The sequence below is a fragment of the Artemia sp. Qi Xiang Cuo genome, chromosome 12 (genome assembly GCF_049724085.1).
Source record: "Artemia sp. Qi Xiang Cuo chromosome 12, ASM4972408v1, whole genome shotgun sequence".
NCBI lineage: Eukaryota > Metazoa > Arthropoda > Branchiopoda > Anostraca > Artemiidae > Artemia > Artemia sp. Qi Xiang Cuo.
The window spans coordinates 59,052,525-59,073,596 of record NC_142805.1 but is presented as its reverse complement, the minus strand read 5'-3'; the positions used below and the strand labels follow the sequence as shown (position 1 = coordinate 59,073,596).

At 35.2% G+C, this 21,072-nt stretch overlaps 1 protein-coding gene and 1 pseudogene across 1 annotated transcript in view; both read left to right on the top strand.

Moving 5' to 3' along the window:
* Positions 1–3,348: 3,348 nt before the first annotated feature.
* Positions 3,349–21,072, top strand: part of LOC148946343 (membrane-bound transcription factor site-1 protease-like) — a 94,412-nt gene continuing 76,688 nt past the window's right edge. Inside the window, exons 1-4 of the mRNA XM_089098385.1 lie at positions 3,349–3,586; positions 6,018–6,172; positions 10,275–10,454; positions 15,518–15,635. Of these exons, the coding sequence (XP_088954511.1) occupies positions 3,445–3,586; positions 6,018–6,172; positions 10,275–10,454; positions 15,518–15,635 (595 nt within the window). The 5' untranslated portion in view covers positions 3,349–3,444. The remainder of the gene's footprint in view (positions 3,587–6,017; positions 6,173–10,274; positions 10,455–15,517; positions 15,636–21,072) is intronic.
* LOC148946345 (uncharacterized) lies at positions 16,015–17,021 on the top strand (annotated as a pseudogene).

Genomic DNA, 21,072 nt, shown 5'->3' with positions numbered 1-21,072 from the left:
GCAATTACACCAAAATAAACAAATTGTCACCCATTTTTAGTATGAGGGTTCTTTATAACCATTAACCATTTCACTCTGATTTTTAGTAAGCCAGAAAGAGGAATTATATAGTTTTTGTATAGCCATTAGGGTAACGGAGCTGGTAGACGGCCAGGTCAAAGTAGCCAGACACTCAAACACAAAAAAATATATAAAAAATTCGTTTTGTAAGATATATGTTGGATTTTTTTTTTAATTTATGGCCAGCAAAACAGCTGATATTCTGGCATAAAAAAACAACTCAAGATGTGGTTTGACAAATTTTTAATAAAATTTTATTTGTTTGAATTTCCGACTACTCTGACCTGGCCGACTACCAGCTCCTTTACCCTATGCTACTTTCGTGTAACCATAACCATCAAGTATTTCAAGCTACGAGCTGTTCGGCTCATTTAAAGGGAAGGAAATTGAGGAATCCAAACTGAAGCAATCAACAAAAAAACTTTAATTTATCTTTAAAACCTCTTTTTCCTATTTTACCAGATGCTGGAGTTAAGCAGAAGTAAGGTAACATAAAAGCAACAAGCAACCATCAAAACACAAGTTTTGCAATGTCCATTTTGCTATTATGAATCTTAAAAAAATTCTGTAGAAACTCAATACTGGTACATTAGTGTCTAGCTGAGCCTTTCCTCTGTTTACTGATTTACTCTGAATATTTTCTGGTTCCTTCTCTAAGCAAATGCTGAAAAACTAAGGTCAGGTAGCCTATATGGTTTTCAGTCGAACGATGCTCTGCTCACAGTCCAGATAAACATGTCCTTCTGTGTGTACAATATAGTATGGTATAGGAAGAAGAGAGATACCGTGAATCTTATCTGCTCCATATCTCCTTCATGCTTGACCAGAAATTAATAATTTTCACACAGCAGGTAAAGCAGACCAGATATTTTCAGCTGTGTAAAAATTTTTACACTTCTGGTCCAGCCTTGGGAAGATATAGTGCAAATAAGATTCACGGTATCTGTCCTCGGTTAATTTGGAATATAGGACCATAATGAGATAGCTAAAAAATAAACATACCATTCGACTCAAAATTCAATGCGGTGTCCAAATATAGCAATCATTTCCGGCGTAAACTCAGCCCTTAGATTCTACACATCAAGCTTTTCGGGTATACGAAGGGATTCGGGGGCGGGCCATGGGGTTGTAGGTGGGGTGGCCTAGACCTCGAATACCGAGTGAGCCGAAAACTAAACCGAAACTAGGTTTTTCCAATCCCAGAATCTGGAAATTCCAGAATTTTCAAAATTTCTAGAATCAATTTCCGCCGGAATTTATTGTTATATTCGGATAGAGGATTGAATTCTGAATCGAATGGTATGTTTATTTCCTAGCTATCTCATTATGGTCCTATATTCCAAATTTACCCTGTCCTCTTCCTGTACCAACAAAATTTAGTGGCCCCTACTGGTGTCAGACGGGCTGGACAATGGCAGAGGTTACGTTTGAGTACTCTCTTTGGAGAATGGTTATCTATGGTTTATCTAATGGTTATCTAATGGTTTAACTATGGTTATCTTATCTAAGCTAAGTTACTTCAGAATCTTGGCTCATAACAGACACAGCAACTCGGACAGCAGGTCAGTACAATTTACCTATCAATAAAGGAAAAAAAAGTTTTTCTACCTCTCCCCTTGTTCCAAGATTTATCACTTTCTTGGCTAGAGAATGAGTCACACACTACTCACTGGTCTTTTCTTTCCGTTCTTCTTTGAAAGTTGTTGGAGCGTTGGAGCTCGGCAGTTCCGCCACAGACAATCTACATGACAACTACAGACATGACATGATGACCGCTGGCTTTTGCATCGTGTCTCGGTCGATTTCGAAATTAAAAAAAATGTTTTGTAAATAGAGCCCAAAAAGAGCAAAATGAAAGGTTTTTTAGCCCAAAAACCCGCGTTGCGGGTTTTTGGGACTCTTACCCGCAAAAAGGAAATTTTACTAGCCCAATTGGCGGAAACTAGCCCAATCTGGCAACACTGATACTTACTTACTTTTTCAACCTAACGAATGGTCAGCGTAGTGCAGGTACCGATCTGCTGATTTTTTGCCTTCGGCCAGGAGTGTAATGCGTGGTTGGGGGCAAATCGTCCGACGCTTCCCGTGTTTATTATCCAACCCTTTCCCCCCAGATTTCTCCAGGTACCCATTTAGAGCAGGGTCATGAGCTTACAGAGTCACACCATTAACCCCGATTACTAACCAAATAAGCAGCAAGACAAGGACTCGGACCCATGTTCTCTTAAGATACAAACTAAATTGCGTTCATATCTTATCCATAATATGTAAATAAAAGTTCCATTTCAGTAAATAAAATTTTTCGACAGTACGTCAGTCGGGTGCCATGTCCATGTTCCATTGAAACACGTTTTCGGCACCATGTTTTGATTAGGATACGGGTCAATGCAGCACTATGGACGAGAAGGTGGCACATCGACATATTGTAATCCTCTTTTTTTCGCGCGAATTTTCAATTTTGTCAGAAAAAAATATGTAATGTTGGGTTTTAAAGACTTAAAAGTACTTTTGGGAAATAAAAGAAGACATCTTGAAGAGTATTTTTTCATTTGTACCAAGTCTTAAATTTTCGATTTTAAGAAAGCTCTAAAGCTTTTAAGTCTTCCCCACAAAAGTACATCTCAAAAACCAAACATGAGTAAGGTCCATTGCGTATCATACATGGGCTACTGAAAATGGGTTCTATCGATTACAACGAATAAAAACATGGACGTCCATAAGAACATGGACGGAGGGGAATGTTGACGTTTATTGAAAATCAAAACATTAAAAAGTCTGAAACAGACTCTTGATTTAACAAGTTTTTGAGTGTTGTTTAAAAGGCCATATGTAGGAGGAGGTGAGAAGTTAGAGGTTTGACCTCTCCCCTGTGAAATTTTGTCCAAACTCGTAGAACCGTAACAAAAATGCATTATCTTTCCTACTCTTGAGGATGGTGAAAACTTCTTGTCACTTTATGGAAAACACTGTTAAATGTACTTACGGTGTGGAAACCCTGCTAAGGTTTGAAAAAGTTTAAATATCAGAAAAGAAAAATGATTATAGAAAATAAAACAATTAGATTTTTTTGCATAATAACTAAATCATCTGGACAAGATGGTATATACTTGTTTCTCTATTCATTGCTTTTTCGTTCATTTTTTGTCCAATAGTAGCTGCAGTTTTGCCTGAAGATAAAATAAGACTTTCAGTTTCTTAAATTATTGTCATCTATGAACCGCTTTAGCTCATTTATTAGATGTCTCTGCAGATGAAAAAGTTCAAAATATAGATTCATTGTTCTTTTGCAGCAGGTTTGTCTTGAGATTAAGCCTACATAGGGGTGCACAGAGTTTCGTCATCTTTTGAAGCAACTCAAAAATGTGACTTTAGCTGTTAAGCAAAATGCGGACATTTATTATACTATCCATGGTGTTTTTTCTCTTCAAAATCAAACAAGCAAGATCGGATGAAGTGAATGCTTGTAGCCCATCTGGTTATGAAAGTGAACTTAAAATTGAGTTCAGCTCATCAGTTGTTGAGAATGGTAGGTACAGTGTGAGAAATTCCTTTATAAATTTATAAATTTTCCTACTTAAAAGAAATACTAGGCTAAGAAATTCTGGTAAATTTTTTACAGTTCATATTAACTTATGAATAAAGTAAATGTACCACTTGATTCCTTTTTTATGCTCTTCTCAAATATAATAATCATTTTTGCCAAAAATGAATTTTACCCTATATATATAGGCCTAAATTCAGGGTATATATTTGCATATTAGGGGGGGGGGGGTAAAGTTTAAACTTACTTCTCATTTGCATCAGAAATAAAATTACAATTTTATTAATACCCATTCAGATAGAATAAGATGAATATATCCTTAGGCTGTCCATTCAATGGTCTTTCCATATATAATGAGGGAGTTTATATTTCCAAATAAGCTAGCCTACATCTTAGCATCAAAATTGTAAGTTATAAAAACCAATCAAAAGCAAAGCTGCCCTATGACACCAGCTAGCTAAAATTCTAATAACTGAAAAAGGAAGCTATTCAAAAATTAGTCATGCTTCCATAGTCATAGTAATTTTTTTTATTATTATTATTAATAACTGGTCTCAATTACAATTTTACAAGGTTTAAAGAAGTCCTAACTATTTTTGAAACTGTTGATTACAAAAGTTAAGCAAACATTCAAAACCTGACAATTTTGACAGTGTAATAATTTGAATTTAGTGCTGAAAAGTGCTAGCTAGAAAATCTTTCTAATAGTTGGGTAGGTTTGCTTTCTAGATCTAGTCAATTCTAAGCTTGTTACAAATAATGGTCTAGCAGCTTTCTACTTCTTATGAATATTAATAGAAAGCAAAATTAGCCTTTTTCTAGCTTGCAAACAATACCCTATAATTGCTGATATTTTAATTGCATCCCAGTCTGTCCCCCCTCCCCCAATAGGGCCAGATATAGCTGGACTGTTTTCTTATGCTGCTAATCAGAATTTATGATTCTGCTGAGACATTAATGTAATTGAACTATAATTGTCAAGTATCAGTAGAAATACATTGACCAGTTTCAAGTAAAATGCAAGTTTTCTAATAGAACTACCAAAATTCTCAGATCCTAGTTTAGTTTATACAAATCTTTAAGAAGAATCATAATATGTTGTCCTCTTAAATTTGAAAATAATATCTGGATAATTCACATTGATTAATGTATTCAGTGTGAGTGCTATTCTTCAAAACACAACAATATTTTTTATTCAATAACATACAATATAATTAAGATCCAATATCACTTAGAATTTTTCCATGTGTTTTCTGGCTTAGTCTCACAATTATATAGAGTTCTTTTTGGAAACAATAGCCAAATCAAGGTAACTATGCTTAATAAAGTCATATCCAATATTATGACTTTAATGTAAATATTAGCTGAATATATACTTTGGTGTAAGGGGCAGTTGGAGAGGGAGCTGATTAGAACTCAAAATGAATAGAAATTATCCTGTATATGGTGCCTACCACTCCTCCACCCCCACATTTTGCACTAAAATTTGATTTTTTTTTCAGCAATGCTTCCAAAATGACTGCTCTAACAAAGGCATATGTAATAAAAAAGACACCATGCCTTTGAGAGTAGTAGGGTTGATTTATGTTCCATTGCTTTAAGAAAGAACAATTTCAGTCCCAGTGTTTTGAAAGGATATCAGTGAAAAACACCTAAAATTACCAGCTGGCCATGTCTTTGGACTCTAAAATGCTTTAAGTTAACCTCTGGTTGAACTTTAGTGTTAAGAGTGGCAGGGGGATTGAGGAGTCAGCATCCTTTCTCATACACAGGATAATTTCTATCTATTTAGAGTTTTACTTTTGCTATTAACTTTCTTTTGAAAACTTTTTTATTGTTGTTTACAGGGGGTGTCAATTGTTCCTGCCCATATCCTCGTAGATTTTAAAGAATACATTTTTGTGGGTTATTGACTTTTTGGGTATTTTTATTGAAGAAATTGAAACAAAACGACAATCCCCCCCCCCTAGAATTAAAATATCCATTATGCCATTCATAACTTTTGTGAATTCACTCTACAGGTTGTTTAATCTAAAATAGGGATTTGGTTTGAAATAAAGACATTTGCCAATGAAATAGGTGCTTTGAATAACTGTTCAGTACAGCAAATGAAATTGAGGCTGCTGAAGTAAACTCATATTGTAAAAAAAAAAAAAAAAAAAAAAAAAAAAAAAAAAAAAAGGCTCTTCTAGGATTTCAAGAATTTATCCAATATTTTTTATGGAAATATAAAATGCAATTGCTTTTTCAGTAAGATTTTGAGGAAATTTCTGCAATTTAAGCACAAAAAAAGATTGCAATTTGCAACTTTCATCAAACCTAAATTTGCTAATTAAAAAATGTAATAAATTATCTGCTGCATTTTTTTTTAATATTCATTAGGCTATTTTTTTGAGTTGTATTTTTCATGTTTTAGAGTATATAGTCACTTTCAATGGATACCATGCTTCAAAAGTTCGAAGGAAAATCATTGAAGATGCCCTCAGTTACTCTAATGGTTCATTTGGTTGGAGAATTATTGGAAGAAATAATGCAGCTAGCACTTACCCTAGTGACTTTGACATTGTAATGGTATGAAAAACTGCAGCTAATTGGCCTGAGCATTATGTATCTATTTATATATATATATATATATATATATATATATATATATATATATATATATATATATATATATATATATATATATATATATATATATATATATATATATTTATATATATATATATATATATATATATATATATATATATATATATATATATATATATATATATATATATATATATATATATATATATACTATCTTTATAAATGAGCAATAATTGTATATGTATGTTTTTCTCTAAAACGGCTTCATATTTTATTGGGAAAATTGGTATCTTGGGATATTCTTGCATGAAAAAAAAATGATATAGATAGGTCAAAAGCCTGAAAAACTTCTTTAAGAGCCTTAATTTTGGGTTTTGCAAATGACGTCATGTACTATGTTAGTACATCATATAAGCATTTCTTATGGCATTGTATAAGCTTTTCTTATATGATGTCATACATAGCATAAATAAGATTGTTGAGTTTCCAATACTAACTTTATAAACAAGTACTATCTTTATGTCTTTTTAAGACAGGGAATAAAGTTGAAAAAATTTATAAGTTCAGTTCAGAATCACTAAAGTTATTATGTAAACTGCAAAAAGTTTACGGTTACTGAGCAACAATTTTAATATTTTAATTCAAACGAGAAAAATACCTGAAAACTTTAACATTAGTTTATTTTTTTGTTAGATAAAATCAACTTGCTATGTGATTAAGCTTTCAGGCTTGAACACAACCAGTTATATAATGTCAGTAGGAAGAATATATATATATATATATATATATATATATATATATATATATATATATATATATATATATATATATATATATATATATATATATATATGTGTGTGTGTATATGTATATAAAATCAATACTTTAACCATATAAGTAAATTGTTTCAAAATTTACTTTAGCAAGTTAGTCACTTTGTTTAAAATGAACTGTTTATTTTAATCATGAAGGACCCCCTATGTGAATTGCTATTGAAGCGAAGAGACCTTGGCCTGAAATCCTACATTATCGAAGTGGGGTTCCATTTTTTACTACATTGCATGTTTGCTTCAACATTTCAACAACATCTATGAGGACCCCAAAATGATCACTTTTAGCTTAGGACCCCACAGTTTTTTCCCAGGCTCTAATAGTCTGTTTACAATTAAAGGATTATACTAATTTGATTTCTCAAAGGTGTCATCCCCGCTTTTGTTTTCGGTTCAGTTTTTTGTACATTTATATAAATCTGCCTATAAAAAAAAGTCAGAAGTCAATGAAACAATTACGAATTTTCGAGTTTTAATCAACATTCTCACAAAGATATAATTTGTAATGTGATTCCATTTTAAAAATGCCACATTTATGTCTTTCATTCACTATACAATAAACAAGTTTTAGAAAATGTGAAGTTTGGTAGTTGCATTTATTTTAGTGGTTGCATGTTTAATCACATTCCAAAGGTAGAACCATATACAGATCATCACATACCCCATGCAAAGCTCTATGGCAGGGAATACAGGGAGAAAGAAAAAACTCACTAAAAAGGGTAATGAAGTCCACTACTGATTACCCATCAAAAACCAAGCCAGAGCAAAGTGAAGGATCATGAAGGATTTAGGTAATTTTTATTTGTTGGTCAATTTGTTCTGGGGGCGGGTTGTGTAAACTCAGGAGGGGGCTCAGAAAATCACCTCATGTTCGTTTCATCACAGTACACCAAAGTAGAGAGGAGTCTCTGTCTGTCTAGAATTTTGTGTGCAGAAAAAGAAGATATTATAGTTGTAATATCTTGTGTTATTCTTACGCTTCGCCTATTATTTCTTGATGATATTCCTTTGTTCTCTTGAAGTTGTTCAAATTCATTGTTTTCCCTCAGATTGGTTTGAATGGCCCTTTTCGTTTTCTTTGTTTATCACCACAATTAGGAATGTTGCTGCTGCCTCTTAAACCCCCTAATGGTTAGTGCATGATTTGCGCTTTACTAAAAGCTAAATAGAATTCTAGAGATCCGATCTAATGCGCCACCTTCCAAGTTTCAACAACCACAACAGGGATTTTGCAGAGTCACTTTTTCATATTTTTTTTTTGTCACTTTTTTCGTACGCTTTTTGTCACTTTTGGGTGGAAAAAGTCATTTCTGTCACTTTTTAATAACTCTTGAAACAAATTCTGGCTAGTGTTGCTATTGTATGTTGATTAACTACTGGTAAAACTAAATTTTGAATAGAAAGAAGCAAAAGAGATTGAAACACCTTTTCTCTGGAATACTTTCTATATTTTCTGTTTCATTGTTGCCTATCTTGATTGGTGTGAATTCAAGGTGGGCCCTAGCTTCTGGTCTGTTATGTCACAGGTTATAGTACACTCTGTTTTTCTTAGGATGAGCAAAAACGAATTTCATTCGTCTTCGTGGAAAAAAAAACCTTATCAGACACCTGTATCTCGTTTTGGTGCACTGGTATTGCTGATGGAATTGGCTTTATATGTTTGGCTTGCAGGAAAACCGGTGTGGTTTTGATCTAAGATGGGTGGGAAGGTTGTCTACCTGTATTTGACGACTGTTTTCATTGTCCGCGCTAAAGCTGATCTTGAACGCGAGTTGATTAAGTGCATGTCTGAGTGTTGTTTACCTTTAGAAATTTTGCCAACTCTCAATTCTGATGGACCTAGTATAAACAAGAAAGTATTCAAAATTCTTGATGAAAAGAAAAGTTTTTTTGTGGCGGAAGTGGCTTCGTGAACATAGGGCCTGCAGAATCCACTCCATACACATCGTATTCAAGAAGGCAATTGAACAGCTGGGTAATAATTCTTTTCAGCTTGTCATTTCGTTATGCTTCTTTCTTCACGATTTGTGTGGCAGACTAGAGGACCCGCGGAAAATCCAGGAAGAAAAGAATATGACAAAACGCGTACTGATAAGGCATGTCCTAACACGCTTTCTTACACTTGGCGGTGACTTCTAGAGCAGTGGTCAGACATAAGGGATGGCTTGCCCCTATATTTGGAGATTATGAAACTTTTAAAGGGAAGACAATGTATGCAGAACTTTTCTGATTTGACTACAACCTCTCAACATGACAAACTTTTTATCCACTTGCTTTTTAATAAGTTGAAGTCAATTGGTGTAGCATTTGCTGGGATATTTCTCAACGAAAAGGAGCTCTCTATCTTTTCTGAGTATTTGACAATTTCAACATTGAATGACAGAAACCTGTACACTACCTTTAAACAATCTCCACAGTGACGCGGTATAAAGCATAGATGAAACCCTTCAACAGGATATTTGTTTTAAAAAAATTCACTGAGTGATGAAACTGCTTTGATTTTGTCATTATTCGACTCCCAAGTGCCAAGAAAATGGTCCACCTGCCACAGCAGTACATTTGGTCTGAAGCCAAACGCTGATGAACCTAAATTGCTGGACTTTGAAAAAGTAAGTCTCTCTTTGCTGTCAACAAGGATTGATGAGTATTTAAATAACGTAATTATCATTATGCATATGTCAGATTGATTTCCATTTGAGATGTTGTGTTTGAGCTATAATTTTTTTTTTTTAATACTAAATAAACAAATTATTTTAGCTGAAAATGAAAGAAACAAAAAGAAAGTCGGGTGTTGGCCCTGAAGGGTCATTAGGGATATAATGAAAAAGTAGAAAACCAACGTTTACCCGTTTTTACTACTACTTTCTGACCTAAGGTTCTTTGCAATTGCTCACTTTTTTCACTTTTTCTACATCTAAAAGTAACTAAATTCACTTCTTCGAAATTTATTTACATCGCACGATCCTTACCACAATCTCTATACGAATTGCCTAGGGGAAAAAAGTAACAAATGGAAGACACCTCGCACTTAACATGTTCAATAGTACTCCAATGACTCTTACCTAAATTATCTTTAAAAAGCCACATCAGTGCTGATGACATAGGTTTTTATGTTTCTAATACATTTAAAATCGTTCAGAGAACTAATAGGACCTTAACAGTTGTATAATTTCTTAAATTGTTTCCTAGTTCTTCTTAAATTCATCTAGTTCTTCTCTTTGTTCTCAAATAACTTTTAAATGTTTCTTTAGGTAGAGGATATAAAAGGAGTGAATCCTGTTGAGAATCTGATGAGTCATCCAGACATCAAAAGAGTTACTAGACAACGCTTGGTCCAGAGAACATTGAAATACATTCCACATCCTGACAACTGTACCAGTCCTGGTGTAGACTGCGAATTGAAACCTAAGCAGAGGAGGCTGGATTTTTCGGTGAGCCTTTTCTCGTCGTTTTTTTTTTTTGTGTTTTCTGTTCTTAAAACATGGCTTATAGTTTATTGCTCAGACTTAACTTCAGCTGGTGGCTGAATATGACTACGTAACTGAAAGTAGGAAATCTCTTGTACCATTTGGGAGAATGATACCCTCAAGACTAAATAAATTATTAAATACTAAAAAGGATGCTAAAAAAAACTAATTTGTTGACCACAGTGCTTTCCCGTTTTCAAATTTAAACAATTGAAAAATAAAAAACAGGCGTAATATTTTAGATAAGGCAGTGGACAAAAAAAATTACCAATTAAAATTTAAATAAAATTTTTGATTATTTTTGAATAAATTTTCAATAATAAAAATTTTTGAATATTTTTGCTTCGCGTCTGAAAGTCTTCATCACCAGTAAATAAAAATAATAACAAAATAAAAGAAAACTAGCCTTCGCAAAACATGAAGAAAAGATAACAGCGCAAACTTATGTATATTTTTTATGTTTTGTTTAGGCTTGTTTTCTTTTATTTTTTACTGTTGATAAAGGCTTCCAGATGTGAAGCTGAAGTATTCGTATGCTTTAATATTTAAAGGTTGCTTTCTTTTGTCCATTGTCTTATTTATAATATTTCACTTTTTTCTATTTTTTCATTTGTTTAAATTTTAAATGGCAAAATCACTTCTCCATATTTAAAGATTCAACTGAAAATAGAGTAACAAGGGCATGTTAATGGGAGGATTTGTAGAATAGACGTTGTGTTATTTCTATTAAAATAGCCATCCATAAACTACACAAAGGTGAACGTGCAACCCCAGAGAGAAATTACTTTACAATAATTCTATGGTGAAAATCCTGCGCTTCACTGGGTCATGTCTGTTTGGCTGATTTCAACCGTTTCACCCCCTCCCCCTCCAAAATTTTTGTCCGATTCAAACAGGAGTAAGAAAAACACATCAAAGAAAATTTTTATTCGCAGAAAAATATTTTTGTAACTTTTTTACTGTGTTACTTTTTTGCTTTAATTTTTTCTTTTGAACTTTTTATTTTTGACTTTACCTTATTTTTGTTAATCAATCACATTAATACTTAAGCGTATGTTGGAAAAGGAAGTCAGCTAACCCCGCCTTTTAAAAACCTGATTGGTTTTCCTGTGTTCCTCTGCAAAATTTCAAGCCAGTAAAAAAAAAAAAAATGAAAAGGTAAATTCCATCTGATTGGCTCTTCTATATCAAACTGGATCACGGGGTATTGTACAAGTATTCTCTCTGTTTCGTTTTGGTGTAACTTTAGGCTTGTTAAGTTGTTATCAACTTGGCTGGCAATATTTGTAAAATAGCCGTACTGCTGTTTCCATTAAAATACTCGTCCAATCAAGGTCGTATCCAGAGAGGGGGGAGGGTACGGGATTTTACCCCACCTCCTTCTCCGTAACGTAAAAACGTAATAAAAATTCGTATCAACAAATTTGTTATGCTTTTTTCATGTTTTTTAGCACCCCTACCGGAAAATACTCATCTCCTTCGAACAAAATATTGGATTCTTCCTCACGGTACATAGATTACACAAATATGAACTTGCAACTTCAGAGAGGATCAAATCAGGTGGAATTTAGCTTTTCTTTTTTTACGGACTTGAAATTTTGCAGAGGAACACAGGAAAACCAATCAGGATTTTAAAAGGCGGGGTTAGCTGACTTCCTTTTTTCAACTTACGCTTAAGGATTAATGTGACTAGTTAACGAAAATAACTTAAAGTAAAAAAATCAAAAGTTAAAACAAAAATTAAAACAGTGAAAAAGTTCTGAAAATCTTTTTTTTTGTGAACAAAAATTTGTTTTGATGTATTTTTGCTGCTCCTGATTGAATCTGACAAAAACTTTAGAGGGGGGGGGGATAAAACGGTTGATGTAAGCCAAACAGACATGACCCAGTGAAACGCAGGATTTTCACCATATAATTTTGGTAGTTTCTCTCTGTGGTTGCACTTCCATCTTCATGTAGTTTATGTGACGACTATTTCAACGTCTATTTTACAAATTCTATCTATAACATGTCCTTGTTATTCTATTTTCAGCTGACTTTTTAAATATAAAATGCTCTTCAGTTATAATATTTAATAATCTGCAGGGATTTGAACTCTGTCCAAAAAATATTTAGATACCCAGGGAGAAGTGATTTTGCCATTTAAAATATAATAAATGAAAAAGTAGAAAAAAAGTGAAATTATAAACAAGACAGTGGACAAAACAAAAACTTTAGCAAAAAATGTAAGGTAGACAAGCCGCATCTTCTTTGAACCTGATCGTATAAGGATTAAAACTGTATGATTGCTGGACCAAAGTAGATCCGTGATTCGGCTTCGGCTTTTCATATCTGCCGTTCTTTTCTTAGATACCCTTCCGTCACGCGTCAACCCAAAATCAATCCGATATTTCGTCCCTTAATTCTATGACTACCTACCTTAGTTCTGCCCTAGGAATGATCTTTGAATGGATGATAGATAGACTTATCTATCGACAAATGAAATGACATAATTTTTGTATATTCCTAAAAAGGCCTTATCCCAGAATTGCCTCTCAATCACTCGGTCTATCTGTCCTGGCTTTTTCTACAATTAGCCATGTCTTGATGCCTGCAAAATACTTGATTTTAATTCAGACCACAGATAACCTTTAGACCATAAGCGGACAAGCCTATTAGGCTTAGGTTTCTCTTGTTCGCTGGTTGTGAGTCCAACCAAATTCAGTCGCAGATATTGCAAATATCTCTAGTAGACCGTGGCAATCGCGTAGTTGGCCTAAACCAATGGAATCTTACGTCTTGAAACTCCGTGAGTTTCAACCTTAGCCCTACACTAGAATGGACCTTAAATGAACAACCGATAACTTGATCTATTAGCACTTAGAGTTATATTATCTTTGTACAATTCTAAAAAGGGGCTTATGCTAGATTTGCCTCTCAATCACTCGTACTATCTGTCTTGGCTTTTTCTACAATTAGCCATGTCTTGATGCCTACTGCAAAATACTTGATAAAGGTAGCACTAAAATACTAATAATTACTGCAAAATAATTTTAATTTTAGGTATGATAAACTCAATGCAAATATTATGTACAGATAGATATAGTAAGAGACAAAGATATACAATTAAAAAAGACTATAGCACGAGGAATTATTTTAAGACAGTGAAAATTTCTCTAAATGAATATTTCGGCTCTATTTCTAAGAGCCGTCATCAGCAAAGGCCATATAAATGTTAAATACCCGGCAAACCCGGCAATGGATACGGTACCTCTTGGATACGGCCTCGCTCTCCGGTAAAAAAAAAATGTAAATCTTTAAAACAATGGTAAATGTTAACTTGTAAAATGGTAACTTGTAAAAAAAATACATGGTCATTAAAACTATAGAAAAACAAACAAAAACAAAGATCATGATGCTAGGACTGTTTTAATTTTATTTTTATTGGCCATGTATTCTATTGTAAGTCTTATTTTATGTTTATCTGTGCTTTTTTGAATTCCTCATTGTTTACCTTTTGTGATTTGTACTATAGAAAGGCTGTGTGGTCTTCATTGTTATTTAAGCAGAAATATAATGTAGCAGATATGTACATTTACATAGGCCTACATCTAGTACCTAGTACATACCTTTAGTATATGTTTAACCAGATGATGTCACTGTTTGGAATCTTTTCACTAGCTTTGATTTGAATCATTATTCTTCGTTCTCCTACGTTTTCTGCTTTTATGAAGACAAGCAAAGAAATTTGAAAAGGGGGTTAGCAAAAAATTGAATAAAAAGCAGATGTTTCGACAAAGGACTTTTGCCGAGCCGTCTCCGGTGCAAAAGAAACAGAAAGGGATACGAAAAGAAAAACAAGCAATCTGTGAGAAACGTAAAAATGTAAACGTGGATAAATATGTTCTAAGACTACACTGGCTACACATGACGGTTGACAAAAAAAATAATCGAGAAAACAAAGGTGATTTTTAGCCAGTGGGCATAAAAGGCGGAATGATCAAAGCTGACATTCGACAAGAACCTCCTCCAGGCCGTTCTCAGTCCTGAAAAAAAAGAAAAAGAATGCCTTTCGAAGTTAACTCTAACCACTCTAAGTCTTTTTTTTAGCACTGAGGACGGTTCAGTGGAGGCCCTTGCTGAAATATCTGATTTGGCCTTTTCACTTCTTTCTGTCCTCTGGTTGAGTTTTTTTTTTTTTTTTTTTTTTTTTTTTTTTTTTTTTTTTTTTTTTTTTTTTTTTTGAACATAAATGTGAATAAATATATCAAACTAGATTCAATCTAAATAGAAGGAATGGAAAGATTTCTTTGATATATGGAACTCAAAAGACTGCTATATTTTAAAGGAAAATGACAAGAATTAATTCAACAGATAAAAACCGAAAATGCCACTCTCTTGCTTGAAACACTCAAAGAATGTAGAACTTAATAAAAAGTTAATTATTTGATTTCATCAAAATCTAGTCGAATCACTTTAAATAAAATGAATTTAATTAGAATTTACTTTTACTGCTTATATTATTTAATTGTAGAATTACATTACTTGTTATTCTATTTAAGTTAATCTGAGTTATATAACTTGTGTACTTATTTGATAAGACATTATCATCAAAAAATCTTGAGCAACTGAAATTTTTTTAGGGAACAGACTATCGGTATGCAGCATTTGCAACCCGAATGGAAAGAAACACAAAATCCTTAGATAGAGATCCGAAATCTAAAAGACCGATTATTTTAAAAGAAAATTGAAAAATTAAAAGAAACTAAATTAACGAACAAAAAACCGAAAAAAACTCATCTCTTCCATGAAAGATTCAAAGAACATAAAATTTAATCAAAAGTTAATTCTGAATTTTATTGGAATTTAATTATTTAATATAACTGAATGAATTCGATCAAACTTTATTTTATAACTTTAATTATTTAATTATGGAATTTAATTATTTGTTTCGCCATTTAAATTGCTCTAAGTTGTATAACTTATTTAATTATTTGACAAGAGATAATCTTCAACGAACTTTGCCCGACCGCCGTTGTTTTTTCTAGGGAACAGACTTTTGGCATGCGACTGGAAGACACACCGCTAGAAAACTTTTGAAGTCAGTTCCCCGTCAAATAACTTCCATTTTACAAGCTGAGCTGCTTTGGAACTTGGGAATTAAAGGTAAATGGTAGCAGAAATTGTAAGGAGCGTTATTTGAGCGTCATTTGCGCTTTACTGAAAACTTAATAGATTAATTAAATTAAAATTTTGGTTTATCTAAATATTTTTCTGTATAATTTAAAGGAATGGATTTAAAAGGAAAATTTCATTGACAAAAATAAGATCTATTTGAGAAAGTAACACTATTTGAATTGTTATATACATTGTATATCTTTTTGCGTCGGGGAAAATTCAGGATAAGGGTTGTTTAACTAATATACTTGAATCCAGTTCATAAAAAAGGTACCGTTGAAACACGGGCTCCATAGCTTAGGTGACTTAAATTGAATTTTTTGTTTTTGTTTCTAATTTTGTTAAATAAGTATAAGATTAATTTTCTATGACAAGACATTACAATACGAGAAAACATGTATTGACGTCGTCCCAGTTATTATCAGCTATTGAAGTACCATTCCACTTATTGCAAACATCTGTATATACAACTCCAACGTGGATAGATATCAACTCGTATTATCAGCAAATAATGTTCTGTCTCAAGTCTGCCGCTAAAAAAGCTGTCCCCTCTGAGCGCGTGCGAACGGATGCTCGCAATCACTTATGGAAGACTGATCCTAAAGTGAAGATAGCTAAAGAAAAAGCTCCGCGTGTGCATAGCCTGTGATCATCCTCCGTCGTGTGATCATCCATCGAATAAAGCGAAAAACAAAACGAGAGTACAAGTATTCCCTGCGTAGAGCGAGACTAAATGCCTGGGATGGTCCCTGCGACAAGAAATCCTAGGATTGTGTTATAAACAATGTAAAGTGTTCACATCCACTTAATTCCTCTCTTCGGCTATGTGATTTCGTTTCCCATTATAAAAATATTCTGCTTTCATTTAATGTTAATCTTCAAAATTATTTTACAAAGCTTGTCAACTCAATCCTTGCAGTTCGTATCAACCAATTTCAAGTGCTATCCGTGGAATCTTGTGTTATACTCCGAGCTGTTAAGCAAGTGAATAAGTCTGAGTCTCTTGATAGTGATAGTCTTTGATTCAAGTTTTTTGCTTATGATTGTCCTGAACTACTTAAGTATTTACAGTTATTGTTTCAGATAAGCTTGGCACAGTCCATTGTGTCGGGTGGTTTTTTTTTTCAAGATGTGTATCTTCCATTGTTAAGAGGGGTAAGGACCAGTGCTTGCTCTAATTACCGTCCTATCACTGTGTCTTGTTTTGTTAGTAAGCTATTTGAATATATGCTGCTACCGGCTGTTAACTCCAAGTGCGATTTACGCCCTTCCAGCTTGGTTTTAGAAAAGGTATGGGCAAGCTCACCATATTGTGGGTCGGCTACTGAAACAAGCTGTTGCTCAAAAAAGTCTCCTGTATTGTTTGACCGTTGATATATCTAGTGCTTTTGACAATTTAATTCATTCCAAATGCTTTGTTTTCTTTGGTCTGGCGTTAACCTTTTTGTTGTTTCCGTACTTAAGTATTGGTATGCTAATTCTTGAGCTATGATGAAGTGGAATGGTACTGTAGGGGAGCATATTCCTGTTAAAAAAAAGGCGTTGGGCAAGGTGCCGTGTTATCTCCGAGTATATTTAAGTGTGTTTTAGCTTCGTGTTTCCGACGTCTTCAACCGTCAGTTTTTTACAATGATAGTTTAGGCATTAGTCACGTTGCTTGTGCTGATGATGTTCTGCTTCTTAGCCAGACAAAAAAAAAGTCCAATTGCCAACTTTGACCTGCTTTCAGCCGCACTATCCGCAGTAGGCCTTTCAGCAGGGTTACCAAAACTTTTAAGGACAAAAGTGTCCAAATCAGCCAAAAATGGACACTTTTAGTGTCCCTCTAGAAAACTAGCCATTATACAGGGTTGCCACTATGAATTTTCAAAGCCTGTGAAAAAAGTGCCAAAAAACGGTGAAATTCGTCCTTCTTTGTTCCGCTTCCTCACGGTCTATTACCTGCATGAGTTCTGCAAGTATTTCCATCTTTGTCATTAACACTACCAATAATACTAGTTCAATTTGAAGATATGGCTTAAAAAAATCGTCATTAGAATGTCAACAGAGCGAAATTTTATATCGATTATCAATGCCGCTACCTATCTTATTTGAAAAGTAAAGAAACAATCATAGAGATTCATTTTCACTTCGGCATTTTCATAAGTTATGCGAAAAATATTGCGACTCGTTTATCTTCGGTAGCGATTAAGGATCTGTGGGTGCGACAAAGTTCCAACGGCTGTAGCAACGAAATGTCTATTTTGACCTATATGGTTTTAAAATTCAACAAAATATGTCATTCTCCTTACCCACTCAGTCAACTGGTTGGTCAAGGGGTTAAAATCATTTAACAACTCCTCTATCTTGTCGTTTTCTGAACATTTAGAAGTAGCCCGGAGAAAAAAATGACGTTTTCGAGAACTAAAAAAGTGAGAAGACAAGGCTGATTGAAATAAATTTGCTTGAGTTATACTCGATAGAAACTGGCGGCAAGCGTTAGACAAAAAATCACAGCTGGAAGTATAGAATTTAAAACAGAAACATCCTCTAGCGGCTATAAATAAAATTGAGCCACAACACAGCTTTTCTGCGAAACTCCTTTCTTTCTATGACAGCAGTATAATAAGAACCTTGTGCTTACTTGTACTTGTTGCACGTTCAAGCCGTATCCAGACTCATCGTGGCGCCCAGCAGATGACGACATGTCTCCTTCCATAGGTTTCGCTCGAGAGTGGCAGGCTCCACCATTTCATGCCACTGGCGATCCCAGCGACGGCTGTATTTTCGGAATCCTCCTATTGGCTCCAGATCAGACTTAACTATTGCTAGCCACGTCTTCTTTAAGCCTCCTGCCCTCTTCTTCCATGCCGGTAGTGGTAGACATTTGAGACATATTTTGCTTATATGGTCATCTGGTCTGCGCATTGTGTGGCCAAACCTTCTCAGTCTCCTGTGCTTAACAATGTCAGAGACAAGTGGGCAATCCCCACATCTTCTCCTTACTTCTTCATTCGAGATTCTATCTGAGAGGTGGATACCCAGGACATAGCGTAGGCATTTGTGGTTGAATATATTCAAGCTCAACGCTCCGGCTACCTTAAATGACCATGTTTCACATCCATAGAGGAGGACAGAGAGAACCAAAGCTCCATATACTCGGAGCTTTTTGTGTGGCGATATTTTACTCTGCTTCCATGCTTCTGTAGTTGAAGGAAGACACTTCAGTCTGACAATATGTCGCTCTAGGTTTTTTCTGAAGATTTGCCGTCACGATTTACCATCAATCTGTGGTATTTGAACAAATGGACGTCCTCTATCTGAATACCATTTAGGGCAACAGGGGTTTCATCCATCCCATCTGTTCGCATGGATTTTGTTTTTGGTAGGCTTATTTGGAGACCAGTCGAGAGTTCCTTGACTGCCATGTCATTTATCATAGCCTGGGCTTCTGCAACAGATTCAGCAAGCATGTTCACATCGTCAGCATAGTCAAGATCTGTGACGGAGAAGGACGGGCTCACTGCAACGCCTTTATACTTGTCCAGGACCCTGAGGATCCAATCGATGACGAATTTGAACAAAGATGGTGAAAGGACACAGCCTTATCGTACACCTTCCTCGATCAGGACTAGATCTGAAAGATGGCCATCGACTCTTACCCGGGCCTTTGTTCCAGCATAGTATGCCTTGAGCAGATTAATGATCTTCTCAGGCACACCGTCCTCTCTCATTGCTTCCCATATTGCATCACGATTGAGCGAATCAAACGCGGTAATGAAATCTATGAAGATTTGAATTGTTTCCTGCTGGTGTTTAAACCGGTATTCAAGGAGTTGTCACAGGCTAAAAATCTGGTCACACCAACCCATGTCCAGACTGAATCCTGTTTGGTTGAGTCCAGTGCATCTGTCTCTGGCGTCTCTGAATCTATTTAAAGGTATGACTGCGAACAGCTTGGCAGCAATGCGGATAGGGGATATACCTTGGTAGTTTTTGCAGTCCATTAGGTCTCCTTTTTAGAAGATAGGGGCAATTATTGAGGTCTTCCAGTCATCTGGGATGTATTCATTGTCCCAGCCTTCAGTTATAACGCTACGAAGTTTATCCATCACCACCTCAGGGAGAGCTTTCAGTAGCTCGGCAGGAATTCCAACTATTCCTGGGCTTTTATGGTTTTTCAAAACTTGGATCGCCTTAATTACTTCACCCCTGGAGGGTGGGTCTGTACATACATTTAATAAGCCTGGTTGTGTGGGCGGTTCTGCGGTGCAGTAAGTGGTTGCTTTCGATTACTGTTGTCTTCTGGTCTCGATAGCTCTTGGAAGTGAGCACACCATTTTTCGATATGCTCCTCGTTGCTTGTGAGTATTTTCCCATCCTTCACCTTAAGTGAGAGAATGGTAGTTTGCTTCTTCTTCCCAGTTTATTCTCCAAGTATCTTATAGAGTTTTCGTGCATCGTTCCGTTATGTGGCTCTTTCCATATCACTGGGCACATTAAACCAGTAGGCTTTTTTGTCAGCTCTTCCCGATTTGTAACATTCTTGTCGTAGCATTTTGTATGTGGGGGATTTCTTGTTGGTCATTTCTTTTTTCTTGTCAGAGTTTGAGTGTCTTTTCTGAGATCCATTTCTTGGTTTTATGCTTGACAAACCCAAGTATGTTTGAGGCAGCTTCATTGATGTGGTCCTTGAGTTTGTTCCATTTCTTCTCAATCTTTATCTTGGGGCAGTTGGGGCACTGATCAGTCGGGGTTGCCTCCTCGGTGTCATCTTGAAGGACAACGAATCGGTTTGAGAGTTCAAGGACAAATGCTCCTCGGTACTCATCTACTTTCAGCCTCAACACGTCTATTTTCTGGTTCGGCATAGTAGTCTTCCTTGAGCTAAGTTTGTACTTTAGCCTTGTTTTCAGAAAGAAGCGGTCAGATCCATCTTTTGATTCCGTGTCAGCACCTCTGCACACTCTCGAGTCCAACACCATGGATTTCCATCATCGGGATACAAGGAGATAATCTATTTGGGCCTTTACTCTTCCCTCACGAAATTCCCGTGTATACGTATGACACGACTTGTGCCTAAGCCAGGTGTTAGTCACAGCGAGATTGTTCTGCATTGCGAACAGCAGAAGCCTGTTTCCATTTGTGCACCAGTCTCAGAGGCCGTGCTTGCCGATCGCCTGTTCCAAGTTATTCAGCTTTCTGCCGATTCTGGCATTGAAGTCACCTCCAAGTAGGAGGATATCTTTCCGGGAAATCTTATCAATGACTGTCTGCAGGTCACTGAAAAACTGATCTTTTTGCTGTTCAGTGGCATCTCTTATTGGGGCATAAACGCAAAGGATAATCAGATTGTTTGTGCGACTTTTAATTCTTGCCCGTACGATTCTCTCAGACACAGGCTCATATTCGATGAGCCCAGTGATAGCTTTGGGGGACAACAGGA